The 20,722-nt window shown below is 42.4% G+C and overlaps 2 protein-coding genes across 3 annotated transcripts in view; both read right to left on the bottom strand.

Annotated features, from left to right (window-relative positions):
- LOC142776628 (uncharacterized) overlaps positions 1-3,649 on the bottom strand; it is a 34,700-nt gene extending 31,051 nt beyond the window's left edge. Inside the window, exon 1 of one of the 2 annotated variants that reach the window (XM_075880598.1) lies at positions 1,252-3,649. The gene's annotated coding sequence lies outside the window, so the exon portion shown is untranslated. The remainder of the gene's footprint in view (positions 1-1,251) is intronic. The other variant, XM_075880597.1, reaches the window with a different exon arrangement.
- A 14,455-nt stretch (positions 3,650-18,104) lies between these two features.
- LOC142775512 (uncharacterized) lies at positions 18,105-19,106 on the bottom strand. The gene has a single exon (XM_075876950.1). It carries the CDS (start codon positions 19,104-19,106, stop codon positions 18,105-18,107), a length of 1,002 nt encoding a protein of 333 aa, XP_075733065.1.
- Between the last annotated feature and the right edge of the window lie 1,616 nt (positions 19,107-20,722).

Raw genomic sequence — 20,722 nt, 5'->3', positions numbered from 1 at the left:
TGGTGCCTAGGCATCTATAATTTTCCCTCTTAGCTTAATTACCTCCCTGAAGCTATGCATCATCTTGCCCATTAACAACCATTGTTAAACTATTGTATGTGGCATTGTTGATGCAAAATGACCTTAGAGTATATGCTAAAGCTCCTGCAGGATCACCGGTTGAATGTGACAACCAGTTCACCATTTATAGGACCCAAAGTATTGACATTTTCAATATATCTGTTCGCACAGTGCTTCATTGAAGTCATGCAAGCTTAAAATATGGTGCTCCCACAGAGAAATTTTTCTTCCTGTGCTGTGACTAACGGGAAAACTATGTAGACAATAATGAAAAGAGATCGCAACTAGGCTTAGCTGTGTGGTGTCTGCCTCAATAAAAATGTAATAAATAAATGCAAGTGTTCTTATATCACCATGGTGTTGCCAGTTTATTACTACATTTGATATGAACCTCTGCTCGCTCCACCATGGTGTTCCTAAGGGTGTACACAGTCTTACCTCTGAGACAGCATTGCCAGAACTAATTTCACTGTCACAATCTTGAACAGGTGTGCGACAAGCATGCGCCAGTGCAGAGAACACAAGAGAAGTGGTCACTGCTTACATGTTCAAGGTCGTATGCACGCACACCGGACTATGATTTTGCAGTGTCTTACATTTTGAGTGGAGTATACATCGTGCTGGCGGGAGCGATCTCTGTGGTCACCAGCTAGACTGTCACAATGTGCATATTGTTGCTTGAGACAACTGCTTAGGACAACAAAAGGGCACCGGAGAAAAAATATTTTTAAGCTAATGAAAGGGCTTGTGGTGAGGAGACTCTTAAAAGGTATATGGTGCGTCATCTTGCAATAGAGAAGCAACATTTATACCTATTTTATGTTAGTAGGAGTCTGCTAAACATTGGCCATACAAGCTTGTGGCTAGAAAAGGATGATGTCCAGAAGATACCCTCCTGAAATGTTAACCTGCACCGTCCTCCCTTGCCCTTCTTGGTGCACTGGAATTTTTGCCCTATAGGCACTAATTCCTTCAGTGGGTACTCTTGAAGGGCTTCTGAATAAGCTCACTCTTACCACCTGCTTTACCCAAGGGCAAATCCTACTGTTGGAACTTGTCTGCTTGGCAGAAATTTTTAACAGGAAAACAAGCTTCGCTTGTTACACAAATAAAGCTACAGCATTGCAAGATTACTATGATGTTATATACACAGACCTCCCACATATAACTCACTAAAATGTCACCACTTACCTCTATGGTGAGCCTGATTATCCCTTAAGACAGCATGTAAGTTTCTTGATCCTATACTTTTTAATCAGTATATGAACCTTGAAAAAACAAGATCATCACGTGCAGTCCGTAAAACCAGTGCTTATGAACTGCAATGATGCCATCGAAAGCATCAGCAAAAGTAAATTCACCCTGCTGGAAAGCAAATTCTGCATGAAGCCTGTAAATGTACTGTTAACAAAGTCTTCTCGACAACTTCATTATGTCTATTTCTGCAATTTGCATAATCCTATTTCATACATACCTTGCTGTTCACCCTATAATTATTGACCTCTGTTACTCAAGTGACCATGCTCAATTAACATACCTGCAAGCCTCAGTGCTAGCCTAATGAATTTGGAGACTTTAATAAAGTAATGCTCTCTAATGCTCACCCCTTCAAAAAAAGTTTTTAGCATCCCCTGAAAACCCATTCTTTAGAAAGTTGATCATCAGAGATGTGATGTATTTCCACACCTGATGACAGAGATTTGTCCAATTACAGCCACATTATAACAACAAGCAGCCTTTGTAAGATGCTTGAACACGTGCCATCATCTCAGGTCAACATGTTTACTGAAACCACCTTGCTCTTAGTTATGCGACAGAATGGTTTTCATAAATCATTTTCTTGCTAAGCTCAACTTGCCTCATGACAAACTGTGTGTTTAATTTTAGACCATTCTTGGGGAGCTATTTTTCTTAATAACTAAAGAAATCCCGATAAAGTGAAGCATGAGCTTTTAAAAGGAAATTTGCAAAACATGCACAATCATCTCCAATACCTAGCCTGAGTATATCTTTCAATAATAAAGATCATTTTCATTTTAGAGCACATTTCTGATGGCACAAAATCTGGAGTACCAAGGAGTCTGTCACAGGTATTTTTCACTTCTTCATTGGGGGCCATGCAATAATTTTAAATCATTCATGCGACATACTAGAAGCTTACTGCAGTGAGAATCACTTGCCACAATTAAAAAAAATAATTATGGGGGGAACATATGGACTCTTTACAAAGGTTGAAGTTGGTGCTGATGCCGCCTGTCGCATGACCAGTAATGAGACAAAGTACGGCGCATCGCATTAGGCGTAATAGCAGTGCTACGCTTCCATTTTACACACACACGCGTCATGTATGCTTTACTGCATTACACTGCAAGCACTTCACCCCATGACACTGCTGTATTGCGGTAATGTTAACTTTTAAAAAGACCTTTACGGGTCAGCAATTGAAGCTCGACAATGCTCCCAGCAATGAAATTTCTATTTTATTACATTTTTTTCTCATTTTTATACACTTGCCTAAACTAGTGTTACCAGCCGTCCCGAATTTTGCTGGACTGTCCAAGACTTTGCCCGCGCTGTCCCAGTCGGGAAAGATGTCCCCGATTTTTTCCGGACTGTTTAGTAAACGAAAAAAAAAGAAACGTTTTGTGTTATAAAAGGCATGCCAAATAACGTGAGTCCAACAGATCACATTGACAAAGAAATGTTGCTGTGGTTAGCTGCAAGGAACTTTAAACACTTCAGCTGAACTTTAGCGTCAACTTTTACTAGAGCATTCTAGAGCGAGAGGAAGTGTCACGAATAGCACATAGCAAAATGTAGTGCCACATCAAGAGACCGACGCAATGAAGAGAAGAATTAACGGATTTGTTTGGAAGGCACCGCATCAAAGAAAACTAATTTCTTCACCCACACACAACTACCTTCACTGTTGGTTACCCCAATCTAAACACACACTGCTAAGCAAACAAATTGCCATCATCTGCGACTGCTTAATAAAGCCACTCGGACAAGAACGTTCTCTAATTCCAACTTAAGCATTCCGTATCTATCTCGCGCACTTACGCAAGAACAAGCTTCAACGAAAGCGTTGGCACAGTATATACTTCCTCCCAAGTGACATCAGCTGTTTGATCGGTCCTCAAGCAACATGCATGCACCTACCATACATCCGCGTAGTACGTGCGTCAGACCAACATTCACAATTCGCGTTCCAAAGGCCTTGTATTTTATGCTCGTTATCATTGCTTGTAGATTTGGTGGCAAACACTTCGGGCTGGTAGGTGTTCTGTGCTTCGGGTGAATGACGTTAACTACTCGATAAGCACGGATGAGAAGCTCCTGAACACGGCGACATCACAGGAATTAACAAAAGCGGCAGCGACTTGCGTATGAATCACTTTCAAACAACAGAAAGCGACCACGACCCCACGGGCAGAGGCGGTTCTCGCCATTTCAAACAGATTACAGTCCAATCCAACACCAACATCGGAGAAAAAAACATCACGACTAGAATATGATGAACCCGCCACAGACTGTGTCACAAGCTAGTGAGGAACTCTACCTGAACCACAGAATAAAGAACGCCTAAATCGCCTGAAAAATGTTTTCTAACACACCGATTTTATCGTCATCTATTCATACACTTTAAGCTAAGTCAAGCCAGATTTAAGCGGCTATTGGGTGAACCGAACGTTTTCGCCTCGAAAAGGTTCGTGCCACCGGGTGAACCGAAACACTTCCCATCTGAGAAGTCTAATGCGTGCTTGTTTGATTCCACCTCGTTCGAATAAAAGCGATCGCAGGACGCACAAACTGGTATGCGCATGAAAATTAGGCCACTGCCGCGAAGGCAGTGTAAACATATGGCTTATCTAGACTGTGTTGGACATTCGCCATAACTACGTTTTAGCCGGGAGTGCATTGAAAACTGGTACACAATAATGATACACTACCGACTAGGCCGACCTCATCTACATACTACAGTGTTTCGTGACAGTGAACCCTTCCATATCCTAATATGCTTTGTTGCATAGCACATTTGCTTTGCGGAGAAGCTAACTTTTAAAACCCGCTTCGGCAACAAACGAATTAGCACACTACAGCAGTTCTAGCGCCACATGGTGTCGTTTATCTCCTGAAATGAAATAATAGTGTGCAGAAAATGAGGGAAATTGTATGGCAAATGATTTTAATCGTCCAAAATCGCTTCCCATTTTCATCACCGGTCTCGCTGAGTCACTGCACTGTACACCCTGTAATGAAAATTTTCCTGCAATGCCCAAATGCCGTAGAGAGATAGTTCTGGGCAAGCACCAACACACTCTCCTTCTCACTCGCCTACTACTCCCCACTATTTTGTAGACTCCCACACATCCTGCGGGTGGGAATCTACTAGAATCCTGTGTAAACCCCTGCCCATGCTTTTAAAGCATCTTTTCGATTTTTTATTTCATTGCTAATCAAATACATGCAAAAGTGAAGATGAAGCAGTTTCTCTAGTCCCCATTTTCAAACTAGCTATTACTGTTCCAAACAAACTGTTTCTATCCTTCATGTGTGACAGCAGTGTTCAATTCTGTAGACATTTTTTCGCTGTATTGCCAAACATATTCTGTTGCCCTTGAACAATGCAGATAAATGTGCCTCAGTACTGCCCTAATCGTTTTTGCCCAAACTTTCAGCGTTCGACATGCCAGCTGTGTAAATAGCTAATAAAGAGCATTTTACTGGGTTTGAATAAATGCATGCTGACAAAATGCATGCTGACAAAATGCATGCTCAAACACTTCTCGCCATTACAGCGAACAATGCTACACATCATGATCATCACCACTGCAGCAATCAACTCGAGTTATCTTTTGAGGACTCACTTGTTGCTACATGGGTTCACATCTTGTTTTTATGCATTTCTGCCCCAACAGAGACATCAGCTCAAATTCATAATATGGGCGTCTGTTAGAATGTGGCTAACTGCACATAGATATGCCACCATTATTTATACTAATAACACACTCCCTTACAAAGTTCCATTTTGATTACAGCTTTTATCTCACACATTATCATTATAAATCTATGCATGTTATATACTACTAGCATGACATGTCTTTGCATTTGTATCTCAGAAATAGTTTCCGACATGCGCCTGAAATACCATTTCTCAAGCTTACACTATGACTAGGTTGGCTAACTATATGGCTATAGGTTGGCTAACTCACTCAGACTCAGATAGAGCCATGAGTCTGAATGAGTCCAGACCCAAGAATATTTTGGTGAGTCTGAGTCCAAGTGCCTACAGCCTACAGCACAAGACACATTTTTTGAGTGAGTCTGAGTGAGTTCTTTTTTTTATACAGACTTATGGTCCAAAGTGTACACTCTTCAGCATTACTATCAACATTACCTGGACTCATGACTACCCCCACCTATTTCAAAGCAGTGTCATTTATACACCATTTCAATAGTTATTGATCAGAGGCGTGAATTAAGAAAAAGGTATTTTGATTTCTAGCTCATCAGCCGGGAAAGTTCTTGATAAATATATCTTATGTTGTCAGCTCTTTGAAGAAAAATGACCTTACTCATAACTCAAACCTATTTGAAGGTACTATATCAATCGGCACCAAGAGGAGCACTGATTACGTGAGATATTGGCATTAATGAGTGTAGACACCAGGTTTGAAAAAGTTCATTCAAAACTAACGGACTCTTGAGTCCACTCACTCGGTCTCAGTTACACTCAGGCCAAGCCGTGAGCCTGAGTCTGAGTGAGTTCGGGTGAGTAACGTTTTGGTGAGTTTGAGGCTAAGTGAGTTCGGGGGAAGAAAGTTTTTGTGAGTGTGAGTTCGTCTCAGGAAAAGTTTGGTAAGTGTGCATTCAATTTATTCCAAAGTGCAAAGTATGTTTATAGAGTGAGTGTGAGTGAGCTCCACAAGTTGTGCCGACCAGCTGCGTGTACTGTGCAGAAATAGTTCTTTTTTGCCCGACCTCATATAGCGTAAATTAAAATTTAGCATAACAAAAAGTGCCAAACAAGTCTTCTGTAGTTGTGCATGTTGCACTTTAGACAGTGTGGAACATGCAGTTTGACTTCTTTAGGTATATGCAAACAATAAATATCAGCACCAATAAAAATAAATACAGGCAGACTATCATACAGACAGACTATAAGCTTTTAAACTCCAACTGCTTCAACTGGGCATAAACTAGTGAACTAATAAAACATAGTCAGGCTAACACCACTTAGAGTGTGTGAGACTTTTTGTGTGAGACAATATAATGTACCTAAGCCAATCAACAAACAAATGAATTCTAGGAAGCTAGGTTTGATTGGTTTGATTCTACCTGGCAACTTGCACGAATCAATGCTATCTTTCCTAATTACACAATAAAAATTTATGAGCTAGGTATGGGGCGTCCCTGTGACAGTGCAGCATCTTGAAATACCAAGCTGAAAGCCTAAAAGACAAAAATAAAAAAAACTTGCTATTTCATGCAGTTTTATTCTAACAACCACCCGGTTCTGAAAAAAGTATTGTTTTACTACTCCAAAACATCGTTGCACTTATTTTCTGCTTTAGTGGATGAAATAAGCCTTAACAGTATCAGCAGGGGTTAGCCAAGTATAGCATCCCTTCTTGTCCTCTCCCATCTTACAGAAAACGTAATTTACTTTGTAATGTCCGGAAGGTGCAGCATCGATTTCATCATTCCAGAAATTGCTGATTGTACCTTAAATCATTCTGTCTCTCCAAATTTTCTATTTTAGCCACTGGTATATGGCTCTCACCACACACTATTTGTGCTAAGCAAAATATACAGCTGTAATACAGACCAATTATACTGTATTGCATAGAAAGGACATTTCAATACCAGTTTTCTACATCACAACATTGCTTAGTTTAGCATAGATGCACGCTGAAGGCCTGAGCCAATGAATAAACTAGACATCACTGAATTATGCTTCTTCACGTAACTTATAGCTACTTTTGTCGTACTCCTGAATCAGCATTAACATGACAAAGCTCGAGATTTGTGTTCATGTGAACACCGTTATGTGCAAATTTTTAAACACAGTAACTTAGGATAGAGAGGAATGAAGTGCTGGCAGATTGAGGAGATACTCTTTTATCCAATTCATAAGTGGTCCACAAGCTCCATGTAGTAACACAACTTCTTGCTGAAGTCATATATAGAAGCCTGAACACTTTGCTGTTACTGTTGATTTACTCTGAAGATGCTAATAATGAACACCCAAACAGGGAATTAGCTGGACACACAGGAGAGGGCCAGCCTTATGTTTGCAGGTTGATGTTTTATTTTTCTACCTCCAGCAGCACAGTCTCAGTAGCTGCTGAGCTTGCTTTCTCCTAGCACTTGCTTAAATATGCTGTGTGACAAGTCTTTCCAACCAGCTCCTACCTGTGAATGCAAACATAAACTTACACCTCATGTGATGCATCAAGAGCAAAGACGGAAATAAAGAGTTCTTTTTGATGTTTCCAGTTGTCCTACAGACCTCACAATGCTTGTTCTTTTTTTAAATGCGAGCCAAGTGCGTAGCCATGGTGGAGTGTGGAGACTTGATGTGTTCACCCCCCCACCCCCCTCCCTGATGTTTTTTCAATTTTACTTGCATATAATACACATACACATACGAATGCATGCATACACATACATAAAGTATGGTTGAACACTCTCCCCCCTAAAAAATTTCTGGCTATGCCGCTGGTGTGAGTGTGTTATATATCACAGTGCAGTGTTACATTAATTTTCCCACACAGACACATATTCTTGTCACTGTTTTTTTGTCAAAAACATAAAGACTTGGCAAACTTCAATGAAGATTCCAATATCACTTCTTTGACAAGCATTATACTCACAGTAGGCATGATATACCTCAACTTTTCAATGTGTGCAGCACTTTCATTAGCTGCGAAAAAGTACTTATGATTAGAATGAAAGTCACGTACCACGACTGTTGTACAGATTAATAACACAGTTCTTTGGGCTCAGCTTGTATTTGTTCTTAGGTTGTTATTGACTATAACAAGAAACCTGTGAAATCCTAGGAAGAACACACATGCAGAAATTTTGCTTGGCGATTCAAGGTGTGCTGCTTTTGTGGTTGCACAAGTGAACACTTGGATATAAACTTTGAGTGTAACCTCAGCTGACTGAAATTGCTTTACATATAATGGACCTGCAAAATCTACTTGTCGACTTGAAACAGCTTTGCTGCTCAGCTGCGAGCTCATTGGGGCATATTGCCCATTTGCAGTCTTTGCGTATCTTTCTGGGAGACAGCAAATATTAATGATTTAGTTATTATCTTGTCAGGTGCAAATGACCCAGTATGCTGTCAAATCTGCAACATATTTCTTGACTTGGTGTTTTTAGTGTCTATACATATTAATTCTTTTAATTGAGTCATCAAGATGAAGCTGTTCACTTTGGTACTGGTAAGGATGAACGTAAAAAAGCACAATGTAACAGCATCTTTAATCCAACAGTGTTTAAAGTCATCCACACATACTTTGTGCTCGACATAATAAGTCCAGAACATTTCTGTCTTGTGTAACTTGTGTGCCCAAACTGTTTCACTGTGCAGTTTCTGAGTACAATGGCATAAACACACATAGATTAATGTGAAGGTATTTACCACAGAAATTTCTGCAGCACAGTGTAAAGACAGGTATACAGGAAGGAAACACAGACAGTGCTGTGTACGTTCCTTTCCTGTGTCCTTTTGTTACTTTCACTGTTAGTTTCTTAATGTTTCGCCAACAAGCCCAAATTTGCTCCTTAAGTCAAGGGTATCAAGCTTTCTTGTTCTTTCAATAAATAAATCTTGCAAGTAATTCTCTTAGTTTTTGATGATCTGCATGCTCACATGTGGCCCTGTAGACCAGATTAATTTTGGCTGGGGCATCATTAAGTCCACTTCACCAGGTACATGCATGTTCCACCCTTACAAACACATACCTAGTCAATAAACCTGATGAGTTGTCTTCAGCTGTGTTGTAGCACCATAGTACCGGGTCAGCAACTACCATGATTTCAGTCTCTCAACACTTTACATGCTAACCTAACTTGTTGTGGTCACCCCGGATCCGGTTTTAGAACAATTAATCGTAAGTATGTCTACATGATGGGGGGAAAGTGTGTCAAATTTTATGATAAATAAATGGCATGCTGAGGCAGCATTAGTATTGCTAGCTACTCTACTTGTGATTTAATGGCTACTAGCGTAAGTGATGCAGCTGAATTTGCACAATAATCTAACCGCTCTGCACATGCTCCATAAGCCTTCTAGCCTGCTTGGACCGTCGCTCTGTTTTTTTAAATGCTTAATCTATCTTATTTTGCCTTCGGTGCGAATGTTTGGTCCAGCAAAGCAGGATTACGTGTGAGCACCATGATGTTCACGGTCTCCCAATCCTCGTCTGGTAACTTGTCACCCTCAGGAATAGCCCAAAGCCCAGAAGCATTGAAACAAAGGATTTGCCATGACAGAGCCAAAAAGGTTGAAAATTAAGAAAGCAGCCTTAAGCTGTGTTCATTCTGTGTCAGGCTGCAGCTGGGCTTAGTCTAAATATTTGAGTGCAGATGCAGTAGAAAATTCAAAGCAGTCATAGTTTTCTGTTTCAGTGCACCACCAGTGCATCACCAAAACTGCAATTTATTTTCTTGTTGCACATTCTACATGCTTCTTCCAGTCTTCAAAGGTGTTCTGTGGCTACTTTTTTTAAAATCATTCATGCATCTCTCATCAATAATTTATGCTCAGTCCTTCATTGAGTGTTTCACGCCCACCAGTACCTACAAGACTTCTTCGGAATAAATGTAACCACTATATGTCATACCACAAACATTAGGTAAGAGGGAGAAAATATTGTAGTCGCCATGAGCACAAAAGCAGTTGACAGTGATGCAAATTGATGCTACATGTGTAATGCATATCGTGTGTCATTTGACACATGATTTCAGTTTTATTGTTTTGGCTGATATGCATGGCATTGAACCACAGAAAATAGAATGAATTCTGGTCTCTTAGAATGCCTTCTCGATAACTCAGTTTTTGGTAATTGGAAACAAGCAATTCATTGAGGTTCATTGTTTTATTCGGTGTCATTGAGGGATGGGGTGCTTTGCATCTGTGACAATGCATGCTACTTGACCTAGACCTTAGCAGTTATTGACACCTGTCTAACGGCTTCCTGGTGTTCCGAATAGCTAACAACTCGGAGAATAGGGACATTGTCAGGTACGATTTTAGCATGTCCTGCCTCCAGAAAATGTTGTAACACTGTCATTGATCCAAAAATGTTTCATCAGTAGCCCTTTTCACCAGTATTCATAAACTTCTGAGAGCAGTATTATGGCTGTTTATAAGGGCCTGCTTCTCAACTTTTTTTTATGACATTGCTATAATGTAGAGGGGTAGTCTAAAAGTTTCTGGGTTGCACTGCCATACATATATGATAGTCTATGGCTTCAGAACTAATTTTGACCACCCCTGTATCTGTCGTTTTTCTAATTAACCGTTTGGGACTGGTGCGCGCCGTGGTGGAGCAGTGTTTATGGTGCTCGGCTGCTGACCCGAAGGTCATGAGCTTGATTACGGCCGCGGCGGTCTCATTTCGATGGAGAGGAAAAAAATGATTGAGGCAAGTGTACTGTGCGATATCAGTGTCCATTGATGAACACAAGATGGTCGAAATTTCTGGAGCCCTTTGCAGCGTCTATCATGATCTTATCTTGGTATTGGGGCGACGCTTTGCGTTGCCATGCAGACTGACCGTGAATCATTGCTAAATATTTTACTCGCGGGAAGCAGGTCGTAAAAGCAGCAGCGAGAAGTTCTTTTTTTTTTTTTTTGACGACTTGGACTTCGCATACGGTGTGTGTCCATCCAAACGCCATACAATTCAGCAGAATTGCAGCTTGCCGTGATAACGAGTTGCGAGGCTCACGGTCACATACCCAGATAGATACGAGTGAAAGAACCAGCTCTTTCAACTCTTCTGATGTTGCAGCTACCGTTTCTGAATCACGAATGTTCTTATTAGTCCGATGTTGCCATACCGCTGCAACGTCTGGTTGATAGCGACCGGCGCAAAGCAGGTGCTGCTACGCTATATCACTCATAGTTGCGATTACGGGCCGATCTGCTTCATAGATCGCGTTTTGGCAGTCAAACACGATCCGGATTTGTACCGTGCAGCAGCGACGGTTACACGTTGACTGTGATTTAAAGAATTCCTATATGTGGGTGGCATTGCATTGATCGCGCCCAACGTGTTCGCGTGACTATGCTCTCCTCGATTACGTCCCAAAACAATCACCTATATGGCAATGCTTTCTGGAGCAATTAGGAAAGTCAGGAACGTAAAGTACAGTCGGACGGTGGATATTTAACTGCACGGCATCGTAAGCAGCGCTAGGCCTCGTATGCGAAGCGCTAAAAGGTGGTTGTCACTGATCCCTTTACAGTTGCCGAAACGGTTCTCATATAAAGCCTTGAATGTCGATAGGCCGTCAAGTGCTGCTGCGGCTTCTCCGCGTAAATAAATAAAAAAAAAACATCGTCGTTCGTTCGTTCTCTGCACAGTCGGCTGATTGCCCCCAAAAGTTGACAATTTGTGAATGTCGCCCGGCCCTTAATCAAGATTCGGTAAACTAGCCAATTATGGGCTTAGCTTCAGGAACCGACGTAGGAGTTGCATTCTGTGGGTGCAAACTCCAAGATACTGTCCACCATTCCGTATATAGTGGCGTCGCACTTCACAGCGCGCCATATCGTTAGTTATCTTCTTTGCGAGAGGAGGCAGTAGCATTATGCTGATCACAGACCAATACTTTTCTAAATTGTTCATCTCTGAATGATGTACTAAGCTCACACTAGTTGTTATGCGGACGACTGCTCAGGTTGTGCCAACTGGACCACAATATTTTATGCCACAACCGAATGCGCTGCAAACCTGTTTTCCTTCAACCCATTCATGACAAAGATCTCTGTTATGATTCCCCTTCCCCCACGCTCCGTGGTCCTCCAAGTCACAATACAGATTATCGACATGGGGTCACTCCAATGGTCCCAGACCTCACTGTCCAAATCTATTCAAAGACATGAAAGATATGTTACCCACTCTGTCTCAGCAAGTATGCAGGCAGCGTGATCGTCACACTAGTTCTACTATGGGCACATTAAATCAGCAGTTCGATACAGTGCATCGTTGAACTTCCAGAACTTATTCTGTTTGTGCATAGTCAAAACTACCAAACAGCTTAAGCCTGTCACAGTAAGATCGGTAAGTAGCAAATAGATTTCCTGCAGAATGTGTGTGTTCCACATGCTCATTAGGCTGACCGCCGGAGATTTTGAGGCAATCAATTCAAATAGTTCTCCAGCTAAAGGTCTGCTATCACCACCAAATGATATGTAGAGAGCGTTCACTCTCCACTAAATTGCAAGAGCATGCAGTTCATTAAGTATATAAGGCACGTTGGAATGCGAGATGACTGAAATCTGTCCAGGCAAAGGATGTCAATGCAAATGTAGAAAACTAATGATAACTGAAGAAACAAGACAAGCTTATCTGCCTGGATGTCCACATTTATTTGCCTTATTTTACAGTCCAAGTGGACGCTGCACCATCGTGTGCTTTGTGACCACAAGCATTATTGCAATCTTTATTTGCACTGAATTTTCTATTATTTGTAGTCATCTCTTTTGCGCTAGTCATAAAATTTTAGTCAATGCTTCACAGGCCTCGTTAAGTCTCACTTTCTCCTACCTTTCTTTCCTCTATTCCATGAAAAAGTGAAAGCAAAGTAATAATAGCACCAGTGAATCAAGCCTATTGGCCATTAGTGACCTCTTGTGCCATCATCATTCGAACTTCATTACCAATACAGCAAATTGAAATTGCTTCCGAATATTGCACAACTAAAGGCAAGCATTGTGCCCCTAATAATAATATGTGGAGTTTTAAATACCAAAATCACATGTTTATGCGAAACACCACAGTGGAGGGCTTCGAAATTTTGACCATTTAGTGTTCTTTGGCGTGCACTGACATTGCATAGTGCCCGGGCCTCTACCATTTCCCCTCCATTGAAATGTGAGCGCAGTGGCTAGTATCGAACCCGCGATCTTTGAGTTAGCAGCCGAGCACCCAAGCCACTGATCCAACAAGGCGAACCCGCATTGTGCCCCATTAGGTGGTGGTTGTGAGCCTGTTTCATCCTTATTTGCTTGTGTTTTCGTGTTTCTTATGTATCAAAATTAATAATAATAATGCCATGAAAAAGTGAAAGCAAAGTAATAGCACCAGTAAATGTAGTTAATTGGCCATAAGTGACTTCTTGTTCCATCGCGATTTGAATTTTATTACTGATACAGCAAATACAAATTGCTTGCAAATATTTTATTGCCCATCACCCAAAGGCAAGTAGTAGGGCTAATAACAGGTATATGTTGGTAGCAAGCTAATCAATGATGCTTAACACAAAAAAAATATCAACATTGTGGAAAACAATACAAATGGAGTGGGCAGTGAATAGTAAGGTCAGTACCAACAAAATTGTACAATTACTTATAGCAAGTGAAAATATCTGACAGGTTCAGCTGACATTTGCTAAAAATAGCATACTGTAACCTAATATGGTACGCTTTTATTTTATTCAAATTGTATGGCACCAAAGAACCTGATCTTGAGTAGTCAATAACACTTTTTAATAACTAGAAGAGTGTAAATTGCAGATGACAAAGTTACAGATGCTTCAGTGGTGCTCGATCCTCTAAATTTTGAAAAAGGCCTCTAGGGAAACGTGTTTCACTTTTCTTGCACTTGTGCCAAAAGCTTTCATGTCATGAACGGTGGCTCACAGCCACTAGATGCATCATGCACAATCAAGTCCACATACTTCCTCTACTTCTTGTGCAAAAGCTCTCGCATTTGACTGTTCAAATGTCACTCAGTTTGCCTAATAGACTTTTTACTGCAAGGAAGAGTAACAACTCCTGTGGAACACTGCATGAAAGTAGTAGCAGGCTTTTTTGCACTGCCAGGTTGCTTGGCATTGCACACGCAAGGGCATAGCCTCCCAAGTTTCTGGGGTGTTGAAAGGACCTTCGGCACTGTGTACCTACCCTAAACTTTGCTGAGACTATGGGAGGATTTGTGGATATCGGGCACAACTTGAGGTCTGATCTTTTAGCATGGTAGCCATCCCTCACCTGCACCACATTTTCACTTCTGCAATAGCATCTCAGCAATTACGGAAATGATGGAAGTCGAGAAGCTTGAAGCAAAAAACTGGCTCACCTAGTTTTTTAAGTTTCACTGCATCTTATGTAGGCATGATTTGATCAGTGCAGACTTGAAGCAAAATGAGCTGACACATCTAACAATCTTACAATGTGCTGTATCAAACAGCCACAGCTGTCTGTTTACTCTGAATTGATAGCACCAACAAAGCTTATTGTCATTACACGAGTCGCAGATATAAAACTTTCAAGCAAGGTTTGTGAAGTTTCTCTACAGTAAAATTAAGGCCCTACTTTGCTCTCTACAGTTAACGAGAATACATGATTATCAAGTTTATCTCAAGACATCTAAATTAGTCCACATATCACAAAATTATTACATACCGCCCACCTTTAAAAATGTCATGAAATCCCCTATGTATACATCTGCAAAAAGTCATACAGAACTAGTACGACTGAGAAACCAATACTACTCATCGCAGATGGTACGGCTCATCCTCAAAGATAATGTCACATTCACATAAAACTATTATTTTGACATGTGGTGACTACATCTCCGCCATAGTCTTATTATCATGACCTTTTGACATTCAATCTCACTGCAAATATTTCATGCCACTGTCATGATTTTAATACTTAAGTTTTTACCCGAATTAGCGCGAGGAATTTTAAGGCCCCTTTACAGCCCCTCATCATTTACAATATATATCATTGTTCATATCTCTAGTCTATCGAAATGGCGCTCTTTGGCCATCAATTGGCCCTTCCGCCATAAAGCGCCACACATCATCATCATTATCTATTATTTTGACAATTGCACCTGCTATATAATGAATGACACTACACAAGGGAAAACTAACTTTCTATGCAAAACTGAACGAAACAAATCCTAGCATTTATGAAGACATTGTCTATGAAGAGATTAATGCCAAAGGGATTTACTTCGAAAATCTTCAGCTCATTCTGCAGGAACGTTACTTTGCAGGAACATTAAACTTCCAACACCTACCATTAACTTTGACTGACCACGGCCCCGAATACTTCTGTGTTTCAGTGATGTAAAATGTATGCCACCCCATACAAAACAAGCCCCGGTGCACAATTGGAACATTCCTATCTTCTAATGTAAGTCGGTCTCCACTACAGTGTTGTGACGAGCTATGACCAGTAGGTACATAAAGACATAATACATAAAAAACTTTATTTCATGAAGATCCCAGGCCTCACGGTACACATCAAGATTTGTGCTTTAAGGGCTAGTCTTTCTCACATAAAAGTAATAAAAGTAATGGCAAAAACAGTGCTTCAAACATAGTACACAACACTTTACACTTCACAATACTTTACAGTACACATATCATACACTTACGCATCTAGACTTACACAAAGAAAAAAAGACATGGAAAGAGTACCAGGCTTGTGAATCTTTCTGAAGGAGAACACACTACTGCATTTGTAAATTTCTACTGCCCTAGGAAGTACCGTCTGGCCAACCTCCCTGCTGAAGTTCTTAGAGTAAACCTTTCACCACTCTTTGTTATTATGCCACCAAAGTTCTTCCTAATGACTGGCAAACTTGAAAGATCTTTTCACAGTCAAAGAGGCAAATCTGATGCCATAATTTAAACCCAAAAATCTTTCAAGAATGTCTTCAAGAAGTTTAACGATAGTCTGACATAGTGAAGCTGGTCATTTACTTCTCGTGGAGTACGCCACAGTGGTGTAGTGGTTACAATTCTCTACTGAAGACTCGAAGGTCGCGAGTTAGTTCCCAATTGCAGTAGTCGCATTTTGATGGCAGTAAAATGCTAGAGGGCTGTGTACTGTGCAATGCCAATGTACATTAAGGAACACCCCAGGTAATCAAAAATTCTGAAGCCCTTCACTATGGCATCCCTCAATTATATTGCGGTATTTAGATGTAAAACCTCAAATCTTATTATGATTATTACTTCTTATGGGGTAGCCTTGTGGGTAAGAGCACACATCTTCTTGCTTCACATGTGGCTTCAATAATGTTGAGCACCGGTACAGCAGCTGAGGCAAAGGCTTGAAATATAAAACGACTGGCCCACAGTCGTAGAAATATGCTCTTAAGACGGTTTGTAATACACCTAACAATTTAAAAGATCAGAAAAACAAACAAATATGCTGTTTCGTACCTCTATGCTGACAAATTTCAGCAACCATTGGCAACATAGGTTTTACATTCATGGTTTATAGTAACAGTGCCAGAAGTTTCATTCCACATTAGACAAGCTGAACAAATCAAAGCCTAGCTATAGCAAGCTACATATGTGTCTTGCCAAACAAAAAAGGTCAGCGCGCAGACTGCTGCAGTGACACTGCAGGCGACGTGGCGGCGACTGATCCGACGTGGTGGGGAACGGAGATGGTTGTGGTGGCTCTGGACGATAGGAGTCATAAGTCGCCTCACCAGCAGTTGGGTTGTAGTCCCGACGACGGCAGTAGCGTGCTACGTGACCGGGAAGACGGCAGAAGTAGCAAATTGGCCTGTTGTCCGAAGTGCTCCAAAGATTAGTTGGTGGTGGTGCGAGGTGGCGAACAGGAGGTGGGTGGGGACGGATAGGTGGACTTGCTGCGTAAAGAAGACGGGGCTGTCGAGCAAGATTTGTGACTGTTGGTAGCGACAGCGGCGGTCTGGCAACCTCAGCGTAAGTGAGAGGGGCAGAGATAGGCGAAAGATGGTATGTGGGAGACAGGGCGTCAAAAACTTGCTCTTTGATTGCCTTGTGAAGCGTTGGGGTCAGCATGTGCGCACTGGTCGGGACGACGTACGGCACAAGAGACAATTGGCGTGACACTTCTTCTCGGACGAACTGCTGAATTTGCTGCATTAACGTGGTTTGTTCGGAGGAAACAGCGCCAATGGTCAACGCAGATGTAGAGGTCGTGTCGAGGTTAGGACGTTGAGTAGAAATGCGCTCTCTCTGCAGCTCGTCGAAACTTTGACAGTGCTAAATAAGCTGGGCGACGGATTGCGGGTTTTTTGCAACGAGCATGTGAAAAGCGTCATCCTCGATACCTGTCATGATGTGCCGTATTTTGTCAGTGTCAGACATCTCGGAATCGATACGACGGCAGAGGTCCAGAACATCTTCAATATACGAGGTAAAGGTCTCGCCAGAGCGCTGTGCTCGGCAGCGCAAGCGCTGTTCTGCGGGGAGCTTGCAAACAGCGGGTCGGCCAAAGACTTCTGCAAAGCTTGTCTTGAAGGTTGACCAAGAGGGTATTTTTACTTTGTGGTTGTTAAACCACAGTTCTGCTACAACCGCGAGATATAAATTAAGGTAAGTGAGCTTGTTTGTGTAATTCCACTTATTGTGAGCGCTTACGGCTTCATACTGGGCCAGCCAGTCTTGGTCGTCGGCCGCGTTGAAAATCACTGGATCTCGCTGTCGTGGCATTCCGGAACAGGTGACAGATGGGATTATGACTGCAGGTGGCTGGGTCATGTCGTCAGGAATTGGCGAGGCAAGGGGTTGAGGTAGAGTTCGGGAACGGAGTTCCAGTTTGAGTGAGACAACCAGCACTCTCCACCAAATATAACAATACTGTTAGACGCCACGCCGGGGTGAAGCAACCGTTTAATGGGCCTAACAGCAGCGAAACAGCAGCCAGTGGTTTCAGCAGCAGCTGCAGTAGCACGAGCCTCCGCCACAACAAACGTCTTTTTCGTTGCTTCTATAGCAGAGCCCGTATTTGTCACTACTTACAAAATAAATTGAATACACAGAATCCCAACTATTAGTTACCACAACTCCCATTTTGGGACAATTTCTCCATTTTTGTACAGATCCAAAAGGCAAGGAGCAAAGGTATCAGCAGTTTCATGAATTTGCTGCTGATCCGACCTTGAAACAACATAACAAAACCGGTGCCGGTCAAAGCGCTCAATTACCAGAGTCCTCGTAACGATGTGCAGCCTGCCACTGGCGACGAAAAGTGACTCGATTTGAAGAAAGTCAAAGGAACCAGAGTTTTGTGAAACTAAGACACTTCCACACCTGAACTTGCACTTGTCAATCGCTGCAAATTTGACTTCATGGGTGGTAGGAGGTAGGAGCCCTTTGGCACACTCTGGCAGTTTACTGACATCAACGGGCTTGCTTTGCGATGTTGAAAGTCCTTCATACAGTTCGTAGAAGTTCATCTGAAAGCTCTGCTTTAGCTGATGCTGTTTTGAAAGTGTGAATGTAATGTTCTTTAAATTCTTCACACACAGGGCTTGCTTCTTCAACTCCTGGTGCTTGCTCTCAAAGCGCATGGACCAAAGATGTTTTAATGGCCTCACTTCACGCACGTACCTTGCATAGTGCACCATATAGTGCATTTTTGGTGACATACCTTGGCGGCTATACTTGTTGGCAAACTCTGTTAGAAAAGTTTGTACAAGTATATCAAGGTACGCGAAGCGCTTTGGTTCGATTTCTGGAGCAAAAACAATGTCCATGATCTCGCGAAACTGTAATAGAAGTTCCCAGCCCGCATTTCCCTCAGAAAGTTTCCCTCCAAGCATAAGCGGTAGGAATCGCAGCAGACACCATTTGCCTGATGCTGTCCCTCTCAGGTTTGCTTTCTTCAAGACGAAGGTCATGTTGATTTGAGCAGGCTTGTTCTTTGTGTCATTGGGACCAAACTCAAATGAAGAGATGCCCTCCACATCTTTTTTTGAAATGACAGCAGAGGAAAGCAGGCCTTCAAGTACTTCACGCAGGACACACTCAGCTGTCCCTTCTAAGATGTCGTACATAATATCTGGGGGCAGCTGGCGGGTGACGTCAAAGTAAGGCAGTTCAAGAAGTGGCGACTCTTCGTTCACACCATATACCGTATTTACTCGATTCTACCGCGCCCTCGATTGTAACGCGCACCCGATTTCCACCGCAAAAAAAAAAAAAAAAAAAAAAAACGTAAGACATCGATTGCAACGCGCACCCATTTTTTTTTCGCTGGCCCGCACGATCACACCACTCGAAAAAACGATTCCTTTCGGGATTGTCTTCCATCTAAATATGAGGGGGGGGAGGAGGTTGTGCCCATCTGACGTGTAACAGAGCATTGCCGTCACTGTAGTTTTACCGTAGACCGACGTCAGCACGCGAACTTGCTTCGCCCCCTTCTTCTCAAAAGTAGTGGTGCCAGGCATGTCGAAGTAAACAGGCGTCTAATCGGCATTCCCGATTTGCCCAAGCAGGTAGCCGTTGTTGTGTCACAAGTTTAGGATGAACTTCTGAAAACTGTGCAGCTTTTCATCGTACTCCTCCGCAAAAGTTTTCGCATATGCATGTTCCCCTTCGGAGGGAAACGCCTTTCCTCTTCATATAGTTAATTAGCCAGCACCTGCTCGCTTTAAACTGGCTCCGCATTAAACTTTTTTCTAAGACTAATTGCATAGCCCGCACTTGGAGCAGTTCTGTCGTCACGGGCCGCTGTGCCGCTCGCTCCTCAAGCATATACTCGCGGAGCAGCTCTTTAATTTGCGGAAACCGACCCTGCTGTGGTTCACTGAAGCCTTTGCGTGAAGCTTTGCTGTCGACAATCTTCTGCTTTTGTTTCCGCCGGTCCCGCACGCACGTTTCGGGAACGACCGCGATGCGGCCCGACTTCCGTCCGTTTCTGCACACGCGATGACTTTTCTTTTAAAAGCGGCATCGTGGTGCACTTGAGTTTTTGGAGTCGGCCCTTTCACGTCGTCGATGCTAATGCACTACTAGATGACGAACTCCTCAGCACACGTACGAAGTGCCGCACATGGTAAACACATAGGCAGAAATAGCCAACGCACCATGCCGACGCACGTAGGGGGCGGCCATTTTGGATTTGCGATGGCAATAGATTGACCGTAATTTTTTGTTCGTACTCGATTCTAACGCGCATGCGATTTTTGAACTCGCTTAACCGGAAAAAAGGTGCGCGTTAGATTCGAGTAATTACGGTAGATGCTTGTTATAAAGGCTGCTTACAGCAAGTGCTTGTAGATGGAGCTGATGCCTGTTTGCCGTACTTGCTTGACACACATCATCACTAGTTTTGTCTGCAAGCTGTTTTGAAGACATCATGCAAAATCTGCACACTCGACCGCTGCTAAAACAACATGAAAAACCTCCCAAGTGGTTCAGTGATAGGTTGTCACCGCAAAAGCCGAAAACAAGCACCTCAGCACGCTGCTCTATGCTATCCAAATTAAAGCTCATGCCATGCTCATACAGGTGCTTAAGATCATGACCTACTACACTCCTGACCTGTTCAGATAGCGGGGTTCCTATGGGAGCGCGTGTCCCCGCTCTCGTTCAATCGCTCGCCGTAGGTGGCGCTACCTATAACCTGTTCGTCTGCTACTGTGCGGCCGGCAGGAGGGCGACGGAC

This window comes from Rhipicephalus microplus, chromosome X (assembly GCF_043290135.1).
Source record: "Rhipicephalus microplus isolate Deutch F79 chromosome X, USDA_Rmic, whole genome shotgun sequence".
In the NCBI taxonomy this organism is placed as follows: Eukaryota; Metazoa; Arthropoda; class Arachnida; order Ixodida; family Ixodidae; genus Rhipicephalus; species Rhipicephalus microplus.
This window is presented reverse-complemented; position numbering and strand designations above follow the sequence as displayed.

Coding starts and splice junctions, on each gene's coding strand:
- LOC142775512 (XM_075876950.1), bottom strand. CDS start 19,106: ATGTACGACATCTTAGAAGGGACAGCTGAGTGTGTCCTGCGTGAAGTA.